This window comes from Acanthochromis polyacanthus, chromosome 11, assembly GCF_021347895.1.
Source record: "Acanthochromis polyacanthus isolate Apoly-LR-REF ecotype Palm Island chromosome 11, KAUST_Apoly_ChrSc, whole genome shotgun sequence".
Lineage (NCBI taxonomy): Eukaryota > Metazoa > Chordata > Actinopteri > Pomacentridae > Acanthochromis > Acanthochromis polyacanthus.
In genome coordinates this window covers 3,499,122-3,515,570 of record NC_067123.1, presented here as the reverse complement: position 1 = coordinate 3,515,570, position 16,449 = coordinate 3,499,122, and the positions used below count along the sequence as shown (strand labels likewise).

Below are 16,449 nucleotides of genomic sequence, written 5' to 3'. Positions count from 1 at the left end.
CAAGAACATTTACAGAATTACCACATGTTTTAGAGTTTTATACGGGGATTATTGGAAACTTGATGTAAAACGTCCTCCAGTTATGGAATGAGCCAGTCCTAAAATTAACAACTATTTATAAAAACAAGTGTTTCATGGACAAAGTAAAAACACTAAACACAGCAACAGTTATGACAGCTAATAAAAAACTACTAAATAATATATAATAATATGTAATAATATGCCTTCTGTCTGATTATATTGATGTAGTTTTACTGTAATGGAGTATTTCAGTATTAATACTTTTATTTTACTGCTGTTTTACCCCATAAAGTACACGAACACTAACCGGAAACGCGGCGGTATTTAATTATTAACCGTGTTTCAGTTGTTTCGCTCCGTTGCCTGGAGACGGAGCGACCCGCTGTTGCCATGGGGACCCGACAGCAGCTGCACGCGCAGGTCGTCTGAGGTTCGGTGAGTAAAAAACGGTGAAAGAATAAAACGTTAAATTGAGATTTAGAGGCGTTGTCGCGATGTTTCGGTTTCATAAACACGGAGAAAGACGAGAAGTGGAGGTATGAGGACTCAGGGAAGCCAGAAATCAGAGGAACGAAGTACTTTTACTCAGCTGAAGGTACTGCGTTTTACTTTACAGCACAGAGGATTTTTTTGTTCTTTTTTCCATGACATTTATTTGACAATACAGCTGCCGGATATGAATATTATTCTGAAGAAAATGTGAACAATTTGTCATAAAATCCTGTCTTACGTTTTAGTTATTGTTCCGGTAAAATTTTATGCAGAAACTTCAACTTGTCATGGTTCTAGCTTCACACATGTGAGGAATAAATTGAGTTATTTTAATATTTTTCTTTTATTTTCATCACTTCCGGCTCTGGATATTATAAAAATTTGTAATAATGTCTGGACTATGGCTATAAATTAATATTATTCTACATATGGAGACTTAGAAGACAGATAACACAATTGTTTGTCAGTTTTAATACTAAAACACCAAAGATTTCATAATTACCGCATCACATATGTTAGGACTTGTTGCCTTTCTGTAATATTATTTTAATATTTTTTAATTATCTTCATAGGTTGGACCAAAAAAACATCATAGATGTCACTTTGGGCTGTGGGTAAAATAGATTTACAACAATAATGAAAACATCAAACAAAACCTGTGTTTTTACATTAGTATTATTTCTGGTAAATGTGAACTTTTGACAGTAAAATCTTAAACAAGAAAAGTCACTAATTGTTGTTTTTACTTCTGCTTAGATGCCCTAACCTGAACCCAGAATTGTTAATTTTAGAGCAGAATTTGACTCCATTCAGCTGGAAAACGGCTTTACTAACATGGAAACATGCAGAATAATGAGGGACATTGGCCTAATTATTATTTATTTTATGAACCTTATTTAATCAGGAGAAATCTCACTGAGATTAAAACCTCTTTTTAAGGAATCCTGGCCGAGATGCGCAGCAGCAAATACAAAATTAAACAGTTAAAACAGAATTAAAACACAAAAAAACAAATAAAAACATGTAAGTTACCAGCAAGTTATGAAAAGAAAGTACATGCTGCGGCCTCAAGAACTGAGCAGTTTGGATTTTAAAGCGCTCAATGAGATGAACCAACAAAAGCTTTTTTTATTAGATTCAATACAGGAATATGGAAGAAAAAGCAACAAATGATCTATGAATGGAGTGAGTGAAGATCAGAACTTTTCTGGGCAGTTAGAGAACAAATGTCAGTGGGAAGTAGTATGAAAGTAAACCAATGATGGATCCTTCTGGTGGCTAAAGCTGGTCGTCCCACATAAAGGTGGAACTCACAGTGGTGTGTCGACACTTTACGGTTTGTAATCAACCTCAGAGAAGCGTGGTAAACAGTGTCAACCATCTAAAGCATTCATGTACAAAAGATCTCCGTAACCCAACACAGACAAAGAAATTGCAGCAACGAGTCACTTTTTGCTTTAAAAAAACCACAACTTGTTTCGAAAATATAAACCAAGCTTTCGAAAGTCCTTCACAAGTTTCTCCACATGTGGCTTGAAAGTGGAAGGTATTTAAACATGTCAGCCTCTTCTGTTTCATTTCCCTCAAGTGTGGACACTGAGGGAATCATTTGTGAGGTCCTGGAATTGGAAAGAAACATTAGCCTAGTCTGGTCTGCACTGAGAACAAGTTTCAGGTGAAGCAAAGAGTGTTGGACCAAAAAGGACCAAAAATACAAAATAAATAAATAAATAAATTACAACGAAAGAGGTGAAATTGCAACAAAAACTCAAATTTGGCACAAAAACATGTAAAATAACCCCAAAAAGATTCAAAACTATCCTGCAAGGTTCAAATATGCCAAGAAAAACACCCACAATCACCACAAAAAGTACCAAAATTACCACAATACTGGTGAAATTGTAACGAAACTCAAATTTGGCACAAAAAAGCTTGCAAAATTAACTCAAAAGGAGCCAAAATTACCCTGAAACGTTAAAATATGCCAGCAAACATATGGAAAATAACCACAGAAATGGCCAAATTTATCAGAAAATGACACAAAATCATCCCAAAAAGAGTCAAAACTTAGTTGAAAGGTTTAAACATGCCAGGAAAAACACCCAAAATCACCACAAAAAGTACCAAAACTACCACAACACAGGTGAAATCTGCACAAAAAAATCAACCAAATAGAACTAATTCCTTCCTGACCTCCTCAGAACATCTGGTTCTTCATCTCCAGTAACTTCATCAATGATCAGAGTTCTACCTTCATTCTGGGAATATTTCCAGAGTTCCAGGTCCTTCAAGTCCATAGAGGTGGGTCCAGATTTATCACTTTTTAATGGACTTTTTCCTTCATTTCTGAGCCTCAGAACTTCATCAGTCCAGCAGATAGAACCATTACATTTAGGAGGAGAAACACATCACAACACAAAAACTGAAGCTAAAATTATTAAACAAGCTGGAAAATTACCACAAAAAGAGACCAAATCACTAAAAATGCCAAAATTACCACCAAACCTTTCACAACAAAAGGCCAAAACTACCACAAAATGACCCCAAATTACCACAAAATAAGTGAATATAAGACAGAGGGATACAATATTTCCACTAAAAGAAGCAAAATCACCACGAAGAATCATCTGGTTCTTCGTCTCCTGTAACTTTATCAATGATCAGGCTTGAAATTTGATGAAAGACGAAACCAGGATCATGTGGAGACAGGATTCACTCTGTGGTAAGATCATTTTCTTTACTAGAAATTCCATCTCTGTGGACTTCAAGAACCTGAAACTCTGGATATTCCCAGTATGAAGGTAGAACTCTGATCTTTAACCCTTTGATGTGCAGTGTGCATCAGGAGATACCCGTTTTCTACTGGGTGTGGGTCACTTCTGACCCACGTTGCTGCACTTCCATGAACGTTGTCAGGATTTCTGGTTCTCTCAGATGTTCAAATGGTAATCAAAGCATCAATATTTTTCAGCTGTTGATGAATGTGCTGCATGGACACAAGCCTCCTTAGACCCATGTTTTGGTGTCATGAAGGATTCACTGATTGCCGTTCTCCACGTGTCTTCAGCAGCAGGATGTCTTCTCTGTCCATGAAGCCGGATCTCCGTCACACCGTTTCTGAGTGGAGCAGCAACAACCAGCATCTGTCGGCCGAAGCTCAACACCAACGTTGTGTTTCTGCTGCGATCCGACAGGATGGGAGGACGCTGCGCAACGAGACCAGCTGCAAGGTGCTTCACGCTGCAAAGTCTTCTTTGTTTCCTTCTTTACGTTTGATTACAGCTCTGTTTGTGTCTGCAGACGGTTTGGGATGAGAGCGACTCGTCTCGGAGGCTCAGCGACCGGATCTGGGATGTTGGCCGGTGGAAGGACGTGTTGGAAAGCTGTGCTCAGAAAGTGGACGAAGAGATGGAGGCTCTGACTCTGGTGATGCAGTAGAAAACCTCTGATTTTAGTGGAACAGATAGCTAAAGATATATAAACTGTAGCATCAAGTCTGGCATTCAAAGAAAGAAACGTTTCTGTGTCTGGTGTCCAGAATGGTTTCTAAACTGGTTCCTGACTGGTTTCTAAACTGGTTCCTGACTGGCTACAGACTAGTTTCTAAACTGGTTCCTGACTGGTTACAAACTGGTTTCTAAACTGGCTCCTGACTGTTTACAAACTGGTTTCTAAACTGGTTCCTGACTGGCTACAGACGAGTTTCTAAACTGGTTCCTGACTGGTTACAAACTGGTTTCTAAACTGGCTCCTGACTGGTTACAAACTGGTTTCTAAACTGGCTCCTGACTGTTTACAAACTGGTTTCTAAACTGGTTACAGACTTGTGGGATTGCATGCTGGAAATGGCAGTTATCTTGAAAATGTAATCAGTTTATGTGCTTGTATAGCAAAATGAAAGATTTTTCGGATATTTCCAGTAGTTTTCTCCAACATTTGTGTGTTTTTACCCTCACTAAAAGAGTGAGACGGCTGTGAGTTTATCTGGTCGTCCTGCTCAGCTCTAACTTCAGTCCTGGTGTGTCTCGGTTCAGTCCAAACAGCAGACTGAACAGAACCTGGCCGCCACCGCCGTTCCTCTGGACGTGTCCACCGAGTGTCTGACGCTGAGGGACGGCCGGAGAGGCTTCGAGCTGGTGGTGGATCCGGTGGAGGAGCAGCTGAAGAAGGAGGTGGAGCTGATAGAGCGAGTTCAGCAGGTCCTGCAGCAGAACGTGGACAAAACCTTCGAGCAGCTGTGGTGAGACTCAGACCGACTGCTTCTCTGTTCGCTTCTTGAATCTGAGCCTCTGACTGTTGGGTTTTGTGTCTAAGTGTTCTGCAGGAAGCTCGGCACCAGCTGACCTCGGACCTCCAGAACAAGATGGACGCTCTGGACGTGGACATGTCCTGTCTGTCGCTCACCATAAAATCTCCTCACATCTCCCTGAAGACAAACCCGACTCGCATCCCGTCAGGGTAACGCTGGAGCAGGAATAAAACCTTTAATGTCTGGATTATTCCATAGAAACACAAACAAACCTCCTCAGAATCAGCTGATTTCTCATCTGAACTACATTTATTATATTTCATGAAGTCATGCACAGTTCTAGCTTCAGACTGTGAATGTTTCCAGGTCCTTGAAGTCCATAGAGGGGGGTCCAGATTTGAAAAACACATCTTCTGGTAAAAACTGCAAATAAAATAACTAAAAAAGCTGGAAAACTAACTATAGAAAGAGAACAAATCCCACCAATAATGGCCAAAATTACCACAAAGAAACATAAAATCAGCACAAAAAGAGACAAATATACCACAATAGGCACAAAATCTCCACTGAAAGATGCAGCATTACCAAAAAGATTCCAAATCACCACAAAAAGTACCAAAATTAACACAAAAACGGGTGAAATTTCGACAAAACTGAAATTTGACACAAAAACTTGCAAAGCAACCACAAAAAGAGCCAAAACTACCCTGAAATCTTCAAATATGCCAGAAAAAACATAGCAAATCACCACAAAGACGACCAAATTTACCAGGGAAAGGATCAAAACTACATCATAACAGGGGAAATGGTGACAAAAACTCAAATTCAGCACAAAAAACACGCAAAACTACCACAAGAAAAAATCAACTCAAAAAGAGCCAAAACTACCTCAAAGGGTTCAAATACGGCAGGAAAATCACCACAAAAAGTACCACAACTACGACAAAACAGGTGAAATTGTGCCAAAAACTCAATTTCAGCACAAAATAATCAACTAAATAGGATTAAAGTTCCTTCCTGACCTCCTCAGAACATCTGGTTCTTCATCTCCAGTTACTTTATTAATGATCAGAGTCAAAAGTTGACGAAAGACGACACCAGGATCATCTATAGACGTGATTCACTCTGTGGTAAGATCACTTTTTTACTAGAAATTCCACCTCTATGGACGTCAAGAACCTAGAAGTCTGGAAATATTCCCAGGATGAAGGTAGAATTCTGATCTTTAATAAAGTTACTGGAGATGAAGAATCACAGTTTGAGCTGTTCTTGCTGCAGGTCTTCCAGTCCTCAGGAATGGCTCCAGTTCAGCCAGTATAACGTGTCCAGAGCCCATGAAGCCATGCAGGTTTCCCAGCAGATGAGGGAGGACATGAGCCTGACCAGAGCCCAGGTAGGACTGAAGTAAACACTGCTGTTTGTGGCACAAATATAGTGAACAGTTTGTGTTTTTAGCTGCAGAATGAGCTGGAGACTCAACGCAGAGCCACAGAGTTTTCTCTCCGTAAACGGAACCACCAGGAAGAGCAGGCCCGAGATGAGCTGGAGTGGCAGATAAGAACCGTAAGACGCCCAACACCTTCTGATGGCTCACATTTACACGACTGGGAAGCAACTCATTTAACTCATTTTAGAGCAACTTTAACTAATATAGAGCAACTTTAACTAATTCAGAGCAACTTTAACTATTATAGAGCAACTTTAACTCATGTTAGAGCAACTTTAGCTAATATAGAGCAACTTTAACTCATTTTAGAGCAACTTTAACTATTTTAGAGGAACTTTAGCGAATTTTGAGCAACTTTAACTAATATAGAACAACTTAATATAGGGCAACTTTCACTAATGTAGAGCAACTTTAACTGTTATAGAGCAACTTTATCTAATATAGAGCAACTTTAACTATTATAGAGCAACCTTAACTAATGTAGAGCAACTTTAATTCAAATAGATCAACTCAAACTAATATAGAGCAACTTTAGCTAATATAGAGCAACTTTAATTAATTGAGAGCAACATAAAGTAATGTAGAGCGACTTTAACTAATGTAGAGCAACTTTAACTATTGTAGAGCAAGTTTAACTCATTTTAGAGCAACTTTAACTAATATAGAGCAACTTTAACTGTTTTAGAACAACTTTAGCTCATATTGAGCAACTTTAACTAATATAGAGCAACTTTAATTTCTGAGTAACTTTAACTAATTTTAGAGCAACTTTCACTAATGTAGAGCAACTTCAACTCATAGAGCCACTTTGATTAATGTTGAGCAACTTAACTCATTTTTGAGCAACTTTAACTAATATGGAGCAATGCTAACAATTATAGAGCAATTTTATATATAGTGTTTGTAGTTGAAGACACCGAATGTGAAGTTCAGAGATAACTCCAAGTCGTTCTGACTATTCCTGTCTCTGCAGACTGAAAATGAAATGTCAGAGATGGAGAGGGACATCAGCAGTTTGGACGCAGATCTGCAGGCGAAGACGGCCAACCTGAAGCTGGCTCACACCAGACTGGAGACCAGAACCACCAGACCTGGGATGGACCTGTGCAGGGACGAGGTTCGTACAAAGAACATGATGAAGCATTTAGAAGATGCCAGCAGTGATCTGACAGAAACTATTAAAGGATTCTTTGGTTGGGTTGTAGGTGCAGTTGGGCCTCGTGTCTGAAGTCCAGCAGCTGGAAGCTACGATCACGGCTCTGAAGCAGAAGATCTCCGAGGCTCAGTGAGTCATTTTGAGTTCTACCATCATCAGGAACAAACTCAGTGTTTGTATTTCTGTTAGCCTGGGTGAAGAAATGGAACCGAAACTCCATATTCAGCATCAAAACACGTTTAGATACTTAAGATTCAGTGAAGAGCCTCTAAAAATATTCCTCATTTGTTGCTTTTCAACATTGAATCACTGATTTTTTTGTTGACAAGAATTTAAACATCCCTAAATCATAATGCTGCCACCACCGTGCTTCACGTCATGATGCTGCCACCACCGTGCTTCACGTCATGATGCTGCCTCCACCGTGTTTCACGTCATGATGCTGCCACCACCGTGCTTCACGTCATGATGCTGCCACCACCGTGCTTCACGTCATGATGCTGCCTCCACCGTGTTTCACGTCATGATGCTGCCACCACCGTGCTTCACATCATGATGCTGCCACCACCGTGCTTCACGTCATGATGCTGCCACCACCGTGCTTCACGTCATGATGCTGCCTCCACCGTGCTTCACGTCATGATGCTGCCTCCACCGTGCTTCACGTCATGATGCTGCCACCACCGTGCTTCACGTCATGATGCTGCCTCCACCGTGCTTCACGTCATGATGCTGCCACCACCGTGCTTCACGTCATGATGCTGCCACCACCGTGCTTCACGTCATGATGCTGCCACCACCGTGCTTCACGTCATGATGCTGCCACCACCGTGCTTCACGTCATGATGCTGCCTCCACCGTGCTTCACGTCATGATGCTGCCACCACCGTGCTTCACGTCATGATGCTGCCTCCACCGTGCTTCACGTCATGATGCTGCCACCACCGTGCTTCACGTCATGATGCTGCCACCACCGTGCTTCACGTCATGATGCTGCCACCACTGTGCTTCACACATAGACTGTATATATAGTGGACATAGCATCTGGCTCTAGAATTGAAGCCAACCCGAAAGTGTCAAAAACTTGCAATATCACGCCGTCCGCTAGGGTTGGCTCCAAAAAGCTTTTTCTCCATAGACCCCAATTCATTTTTGGAAAAAATAAAATTTGATAGACTGATGTTCTACAGCTCAGGATTTTTTTCCCGTTAGTTTTCATGGTCAAAATGAGAGATCAGGTGGCCGATCTTAAAATAAATCAATACTGAATTTTAAATAAATCGTTAAAGTTGGCGGAGCCAGGGGGCGTGGCTATACTTGATAGACAGCAACAGAAGCCTCTGCTGTAAAATGTGGGCGGGATAAGAGAGTCCTCAGCCAATCCTGCTCCTAGTTGCTCTCCGGTCCAGTCTGTTTGATGACGCTTTTTACGTCACTGGCTCCAAAAATCCAAAACGGCGACCAGGAAGTAGCAAAATCCGGGCTTCATTTTCTCGGCGTTGAAACCAACGGGTGACGTCACAGTTAGTTTACGATTGGCTTCACATCATGATGCTGCCTCCGCCATGCTTCACATCATGATGCTGCCACCACCGTGCTTCATCATTATGCTGCCACCACCGTGCTTCACATCATGATGCTGCCACCACCGTGCTTCACAGCATGATGCTGCCACCACCGTGCTTCACATCATGATGCTGCCACCACCGTGCTTCACATCATGATGCTGCCACCTCCCTGCTTCACATCATGATGCTGCCACCACCGTGCTTCACAGTGGGGATGGTGTGTTTGTGATGATGTTCAGTGTTCGGTGTCCATCAAACATATCATCTTGTCTGATGGACAAAAAGCTCCATCCTGGTCTCTTCAGACCAAAGAACCTTCTTCTAGGTGACTTCAGAGTCTCTGCATGTCTTCTGGTGAACTCTAGTCCGGATATTATTTTAATTTAATTTTCTCTTTGTCTCCATAAAGCTTTGACAGACAACAATTGTTGGATGAACAGTCTCTAACATCTCAGCTGCTGAAGCTGGACCTCCTTCAGAGGAGTCATAGGAGTCTTGGTGGCCTCCCTCTCTCTTCTCTGTAATCTACTTTCTCTGTAACTGAGTGACTTCTAGCACCACTTGAGTTACTTTAAAATGGTAAATACAGTCACAAGCCAAATTGAACTGACTAAGACTTAATGTTTTAAAGCAACAATAGGGGAAAGTTCCACAGAGAATGAGTACTTTTTATGAGTTCTGTAAATCTAAGGTGTAGGCCAACAGATCTGATAGTCATTGTGTGTTTTGAAAACCAGACGGAGAAGAAACTTGTCTGAAACTAGATTCTCTCGTGTCTCAGGAACTCTCTGCAGAAGATGAAGCTCCATCATTCCCGGATGCTGCAGGATCTTTCCAGAAAACAAGAATCTTTGTCTCTGGAGCAGCGAAGCCTGAACACCCGAAACCGCCTCGCCTCCACCTCCAGCACCAATAAAACTCCAGCTCTGGTGGTTCCCCTCATGAACTCAAGTGGAAGAAGCAACTTAAAGCTGCTGGCTCAGTAAGAAGATTGTGTTTCTGGATCAGATTTATTTCTTTTAGGCTCAGAAATAATGAGTCGGCATGACTGGAAAATGCAGCAAAGCTTTCCTTTGTTTTATTAATTATTCAGATTATATCCATCATGTTTCTCCTGTTTCAGAGGCCGTTCTGATGTGATTAACTTGCATTTATCTGTGTTGTGTTCAGTGACCTATCTTATGTGTGTCTCTTTAATCCTTACAGCAAAGTGTTGTGTCTAAAGTGTGAATTTAAACGGCTGTTACAATGAATTAAACATCTACTGGTGAAGCTAAACGTGGCCTCTGCACATGTTCTTCCCAAACTCCACATGTGAAAGTGCTCACGTTCGTGCCAGCTGATGACTTCTATCGACCTTTAACGACTCTGTTTGTCTTGGCCGTGTTGTTTGATCAACTGACGCCGCTCCGAGCATAAATGCGATGTTAATGATGTGAACTTTGCCTCTGGTTCAAATAAAAATAAGGAAAGGTCTGCCAAACAGGTTCCCTGACACGATAAATACTGTAAATCCCAAATGACGTCTGCAGATGGACGTGTTTTCACTGAGGATCTGCAGAAATGTTTGATGAGAATTTACACAGGGAGTGATATCTTCTCTGATAATTCTGCAGTAAATCACAGGATAATAAACTCGAATGATTTAAGAGAAAGCAACCGAGCAGCAAATCAGCAGCACGGAATTTCCAGGACAGAAGTTAGATCTGCAGATCTAGCCAAATAAGCCAAATAATCCAAATACAGTCATTTTTTATTTAAATAATAAAGTAGATGAACCTTTGGCTGCAATTACGGAAGCATCCACACATCATGATGCTGCTACCATCTGCTGGAGGCAGTATCATGATGTGAAGCACAGTGGTGGCAGCATCATGATGAAGCACAGTGGTGGCAGTATCATGATGAAGCACGGTGGTGGCAGCATCATGATGAAGCACGGTGGTGGCAGTATCACGATGAAGCACAGTGGTGGCAGTATCATGATGTGAAGCACGGTGGTGGCAGCATCATGATGAAGCATGGTGGTGGCAGCATCATGATGTGAAGCACGGTGGTGACAGCATCATGATGTGAAGCACGGTGGTGGCAGTATCACGATGAAGCATGGTGGTGGCAGCATCATGATGAAGCACGGTGGTGGCAGTATCACGATGAAGCATGGTGGTGGCAGTATCATGATGTGAAGCACGGTGGTGGCAGCATCATGATGAAGCATGGTGGTGGCAGCATCATGATGTGAAGCACGGTGGTGACAGCATCATGATGTGAAGCACGGTGGTGGCAGCATCATGATGAAGCACGGTGGTGGCAGTATCACGATGAAGCACGGTGGTGGCAGCATCATGATGAAGCACGGTGGTGGCAGTATCACGATGAAGCATGGTGGTGGCAGTATCATGATGTGAAGCACGGTGGTGGCAGCATCATGATGAAGCATGGTGGTGGCAGCATCATGATGTGAAGCACGGTGGTGACAGCATCATGATGTGAAGCACGGTGGTGGCAGCATCATGATGAAGCACGGTGGTGGCAGTATCACGATGAAGCATGGTGGTGGCAGCATCATGATGTGAAGCACGGTGGTGACAGCATCATCAGTGGCTGTTCTAGCCTTATTGACTCCCTAGGCAGGTCAGTCTGTCGCGCCCAGTCACCGGTAAACACGCACCCCTTTCACCTTTCCTGTTGACGGGGGGGGGGGGGGGGGGGGGGGGGGGGGGCCGGCGGTGGTGGTGGAGGAATATATACACTATCGGGCCGTCTTTGCCATCTCCGCCGCAGCCGCGCACCCCCCCCCCGCCACCTCTCGCCGGAGGGTGGCGGACGGTCTCGTTGGTCAGAGAGCAGAGGGCACACCTCTGAGTCTTGACCTCAAGAGGGCGCCATTTGTTATGTAACGTACCACCATCAGAGTGTCAATGGATGCTTACTCAGCTGCGTGCTTATGAAGGGAATTGTATTTAATGATTTTTTTTCCCCCTTCATCATGCCGCCCCCTTGAGTTTGCCGCCCTAGGCGGCCGCCTAGTTGGCTTGTGCAAAAAACCGCCACTGAGCATCATGATGTGAAGCACGGTGGTGGCAGTATCATGATGAAGCACGGTGGTGGCAGTATCATAATGTGAAGCATGGTGGTGGCAGCATCATGAACTTTTGCATGTTGACCAAGTGGAAAATTCCCGTTAAAATATTATTGTTATGATATTTGACTTCATTTAAACAAAAATTGTCAAGAATTGAAAAATTAGTTTGCTTAGTTTTGCTACAGTTTTTTTAGAAGTAAGTTTACAAGTTTGTAAGTTTGTTAGACAACATCAGAATTAATACTTTTAATAATGAACACATTCTATGTTGCTGTGATTTCTGATCATCAATAACTAATAAACAAATGCTGCATTTCTGACATATGGGGGAATGAGAAGCCTTGGAGGAGGACTGAGCTCTGAGGGCTTTTCTTATTGTCCAGAATATTTTAAAAATGATCCAAAATTTCTTGAAAATGAACCAGAATTACTGAAGATTTTCCAGAAATGATCTAAAACGATGAAAATTTGCTCAGAATGACATGGAAATAGTCTAAAATGACTGGAAAATTATGAGGAATCAGTCAGAATTCTTCTCAAATTTTTCCAAGATGTTGTAAAAATCCTTCAAAATGACTTCAAAATTATCCAAAACTGCAGAAAATTTGTCTAGAATGAAACAAAAGTTGTGAAAAATGACAAAAATCTTGACCAAAAAATTGACCAAAATTAATTTAATATTAGAATGAACAGAGAATTATTAAACATGACTGAAAACTAAATGGACACATTCTATGTTGCCGTGATTTCTCATCAGTAACTAATAAACAAATACTGCGTTTCTGACATATGGGGGAATGAGCAGCCTTGGAGGAGGACTGAGCTCTCTGAGGGCTTTTCTAGCTGTACACATTTTTGTTATTTTTTACAGTGCATGTTTTGCTCAGTTTCTCTGAAAATTGCTTCTCACTGTTGTTCATTCTGCTCCAATAAAATGCCTCTGCAACAAGCAGTGATTTTCTGCTCCATTTTCACGCTGAGCGACACGCCCACCCAGCAGAGGAACTAATCCACCATCATAAAACTCTTCCCGGCCGCCCTGTCAGCGTTTTATGGCTTTACTGCCGGCCCTCCTCTGGTTCAGGCTGCAGAGGGACGACCAGCGCTTCCTGACAGCCTCAATTATTCTGAATCATTTCACTGAAGGGCCCAGATGCTACCTGTCCGCTGCCCTCCACTCAGAGGGCAATTAAGGCAGTCTGGAGCCGGTAAATACCCCCCCGCTTCTGCATGAGCGGCTTCGTCTCCTTATCTGCTCCTCATGATGTCGTCGGCGCCTCGCCCCCTTCATGCCCCTCCAGCCTCCGCCTCTTCTGCTGTTGTTGCCCTCAGAGGCGCTTAGTTTCTCGGGATGGAGGGAGGACCTCGGCTGTGCGGCGCTGCAGACAGACCTGAGGGGCATCTGGTGCTTTTAAAGATGCTACTGGGGTTAGCTGGTGTTTAGTGTGACTTCAGAGATGCGTCTGAGTCTGAAGGACGGCATCGCTCTCGCCGTCTACACCTTCACCTTCCTGCTCGGCCTCCCCGCCAACCTGCTGGTCCTCTTCGTCTACGTCCGTAAAGCTCGTAAGCGAGGCGCCACGCCCAACGTGGTGTACGCCCTCAACCTGTGCCTGGCTAACCTGGCGCTGGTGGCCTGGCTGCCCGTCAAAGCTCTGGAGACGCTGCTGCAGGACTGGATGCTGCCGGCGCCGGTCTGTCCGGTCTACAGCTTCTTCCTGTACTCGTCGCTGTACGGCAGCTGCCTCTTCCTCGCCGTGGTGATGGTCGGACGCTACCTCAGCATCGCCTTCCCCATCGCCTACAAGCAGTACCGCCGCGCCCGCTTCTCCTGCCTCATCAGCGCCGTCCTGTGGGCCCTGGTTCTGTTCCACCTCAGCATCAGCCTGATGGCCGAGGGCGGCGCCTACTTTGTCTCCACGGACGAGGACTCGTCGGCGTGCTACGACCGCCTGAACCCGTCGCAGCTGGCCGTGCTGCTGCCGCTGCGCCTGGAGATGGCCGTGGTGCTCTTCCTGCTGCCGCTGGCCGTGACGTCGTTCTGCACGCTGCGCTGCGTCACGCTGGTGTGGCGCTCCAACCTGCGTCCTGCAGGGAAGCGGAGGGTCCTGGCGGTGGCGCTGTCCACCCTGGTGGTGTTCGTGGTCTGCTACGCCCCCTACAACGCCTCGCACGTGGTGGGCTTCGTGCTGCAGACCAACGTGGAGTGGAGGAGCACCGCCATGCTGACCAGCCTCTGCAACGTCTTCCTGGAGCCCGTCGTCATGATGATGCTGTCGCTGACCGTGTCCAGGGGCATTCTGGGAAAAATCTGCGGGCGGCAGAGTCAGTGCGGTCGACTCCGATGGAAATCGACCAACGGAGCGGCGAGCTTCAGGGCACCCACGTTATCGGAGAAGAGCCCGGCGGTGATGGAAGAGACCAGAGTCAGTCCTGGACAGAAAGAAACCCCAGCAGAGAGGTACGCTGTAGAAAAACACAGCAAAAAACAGACAATCTGTCAGCAAGGAGGCAGAAAAACACGTTAAAAACTAGAACATTGTCAGTACAACAGAAATATCAGCAAAGTAACCATGCCTTTAGTGGATTTAAAGACTAAAACTCTCATTTTATGGTCAAAGAATGAATTAAAATCTGTAAAATTACAGATTTGTAGTGGTCAAGGTTACTTTATTTGAAGCTGTTGGTGGATTTGTTTTGCAGATTAAAATGACTGCATTCGGACTATTAACCCTCCTGTTGTCCTCATTTACAGCCACCAAAAAAAAAAAATCCAAAAATTCTGCAAAAAATCCCCAAATTTCCTAAAATTCCAATAATTCCTTAAAACTTTCCCTTAAAAGTTTTACTTTAAAAAAATTCTAAATTTGACAAGAAAATTCTTGTAAATATTTTCAAAAAAATACGTAAAAATCTTCCAAAAACAAATCCTAAAAATATCTAAAGTGATTCCATATATATCAGTAAAACTTCTAATATTTTCATTAAGAACATTCACATAAAAATCAACCAAAATCCGGTGAAATTTGCTGGATTTTGGTTGATTTTTATGTGAATATTCTTAAAGAAACATTTTTAACATTTCTTTTTTTCACCAAAAAATGTTCACAGATTTAACAAAAATGTTCAGAATGTGGACATCAGAAGTTTCACTGTGAAAATAGATTTTTTTCATATTTTCAAACTTTAAAACAGATCAGTTTGACCCACAGGACGACACGAGGGTTACAAAAACACACACTGAAGCTGACAGGTCTGGACTCGATCGAGTGACAAGAAAAAAAGTGTTCTTAATCGTAATGAAAAGTTTTTATCATTTCAGAAAACGTGTTTCTGATATTGTTCCATTTAAATGTTTAAGTTACCTTTTATGCTTCTAAAGACATTTTATTAATGTTTGTATTAGCACCTAGCTCTTTATCACTGATAATATCAGACTGGAATTGATGCAAACTTGCAGGAAAAAAGTGAAAAATGTCAACTAAACGGATGTTTTTCATTCTTCTATTGCTGTTCTGTTTAATATTCTTCTTTTTCAATCATCAAAATGTTCAAAATATGTTATAAAGTGAAAAATAAACATATTTCAAACATGAAATCATTCAAATAATAGAATACAAAGAAAAATACAAATGATTTTTCTGAACCAAAATGACAAAATTGTCATAAAAACACATTGATGGTTATTTGGGTCATGTTTAATCTCCTTATGTCAGAGTGTAGCTCCAATCACGGAGCATCTGAGGGTTAAAAATCTCTTAAAATGATGATTTTTTGCTGATATGAATGCTTTAATGGGCAGTAAAATTAAACCTCTCAGTCTGAAATTGTTCAAAATTGTTTGAAACTTGTGAAGAAACTCAAAACTTTTCTAAAATAACTTCAAATGTGTCTAATGTGACATAAAACTGTTTGAATTCACTAAAAATCTGTCTGAAGTACCAAAAAAAGTCCAAAAATGGTTTTAAATGAGTTCAATCTGAGATGCTTTTCAGTTTTTCATTTCCAGTCATTTGTTCACTCGTGTTTGAGAGTTTTACGTCATTTGAACAGATTTTTAATTTCTGTCTGTGATTTTACTAAATATTATCTGTAGAACAATAAGGAAATGTATTTAGCAGACACACAGTGGATATCTGTAAAATATTGATATTTTCTGCTTCAAATACATATTAAATTGTATCATTTTTCAGTTACACAGTAAAAGAATGGATTATTGTTGTGCTGTTTTATAAGGTTAATGTATAAATCAATGCTGTTTTTTAATGCTTTGACTTGTTAAAATCTGTAATTTGACATTTTTACAGCTGTACTGTCACCTTTTATTAATAAAGTAAATAAGTTTGGAAATGGTTGTTGTGTTTTATCTGCTGCAGGTCTTTTCATCTTCAGCAGGGCACATATTTTTATTTTTTTTAACAATTCTTGGTT

The 16,449-nt window shown here is 42.2% G+C and overlaps 2 protein-coding genes across 5 annotated transcripts; both read left to right on the top strand.

The window, feature by feature from the left end:
* The first annotated feature begins 340 nt into the window (after positions 1–340).
* Positions 341–10,211, top strand: tekt2 (tektin 2 (testicular)). Of its 4 annotated transcripts, XM_051955373.1 has the most exons (11): positions 341–456; positions 3,349–3,458; positions 3,581–3,743; positions 3,814–3,939; positions 4,548–4,753; positions 4,828–4,971; positions 6,041–6,155; positions 6,218–6,325; positions 7,183–7,326; positions 7,415–7,494; positions 9,715–10,211. In XM_051955373.1, exons 2-11 carry the CDS (start codon positions 3,448–3,450, stop codon positions 9,917–9,919), a joined length of 1,302 nt encoding a protein of 433 aa, XP_051811333.1. In that variant the 5' UTR covers positions 341–456; positions 3,349–3,447; the 3' UTR covers positions 9,920–10,211. The 4 variants fall into 4 exon arrangements, with proteins under 4 accessions (XP_051811333.1, XP_051811335.1, XP_022074277.1 ...); XM_051955375.1 differs by lacking the exon at positions 3,349–3,458 and having other exon boundaries at positions 342–456; positions 3,584–3,743; XM_022218585.2 differs by lacking the exon at positions 3,349–3,458 and having other exon boundaries at positions 346–456.
* A 3,083-nt stretch (positions 10,212–13,294) lies between these two features.
* si:dkey-211g8.9 (free fatty acid receptor 3) lies at positions 13,295–15,082 on the top strand. The gene has a single exon (XM_022218576.2). It carries the CDS (start codon positions 13,476–13,478, stop codon positions 14,544–14,546), a length of 1,071 nt encoding a protein of 356 aa, XP_022074268.2. The 5' UTR covers positions 13,295–13,475; the 3' UTR covers positions 14,547–15,082.
* The last annotated feature ends 1,367 nt before the right edge of the window (positions 15,083–16,449 follow it).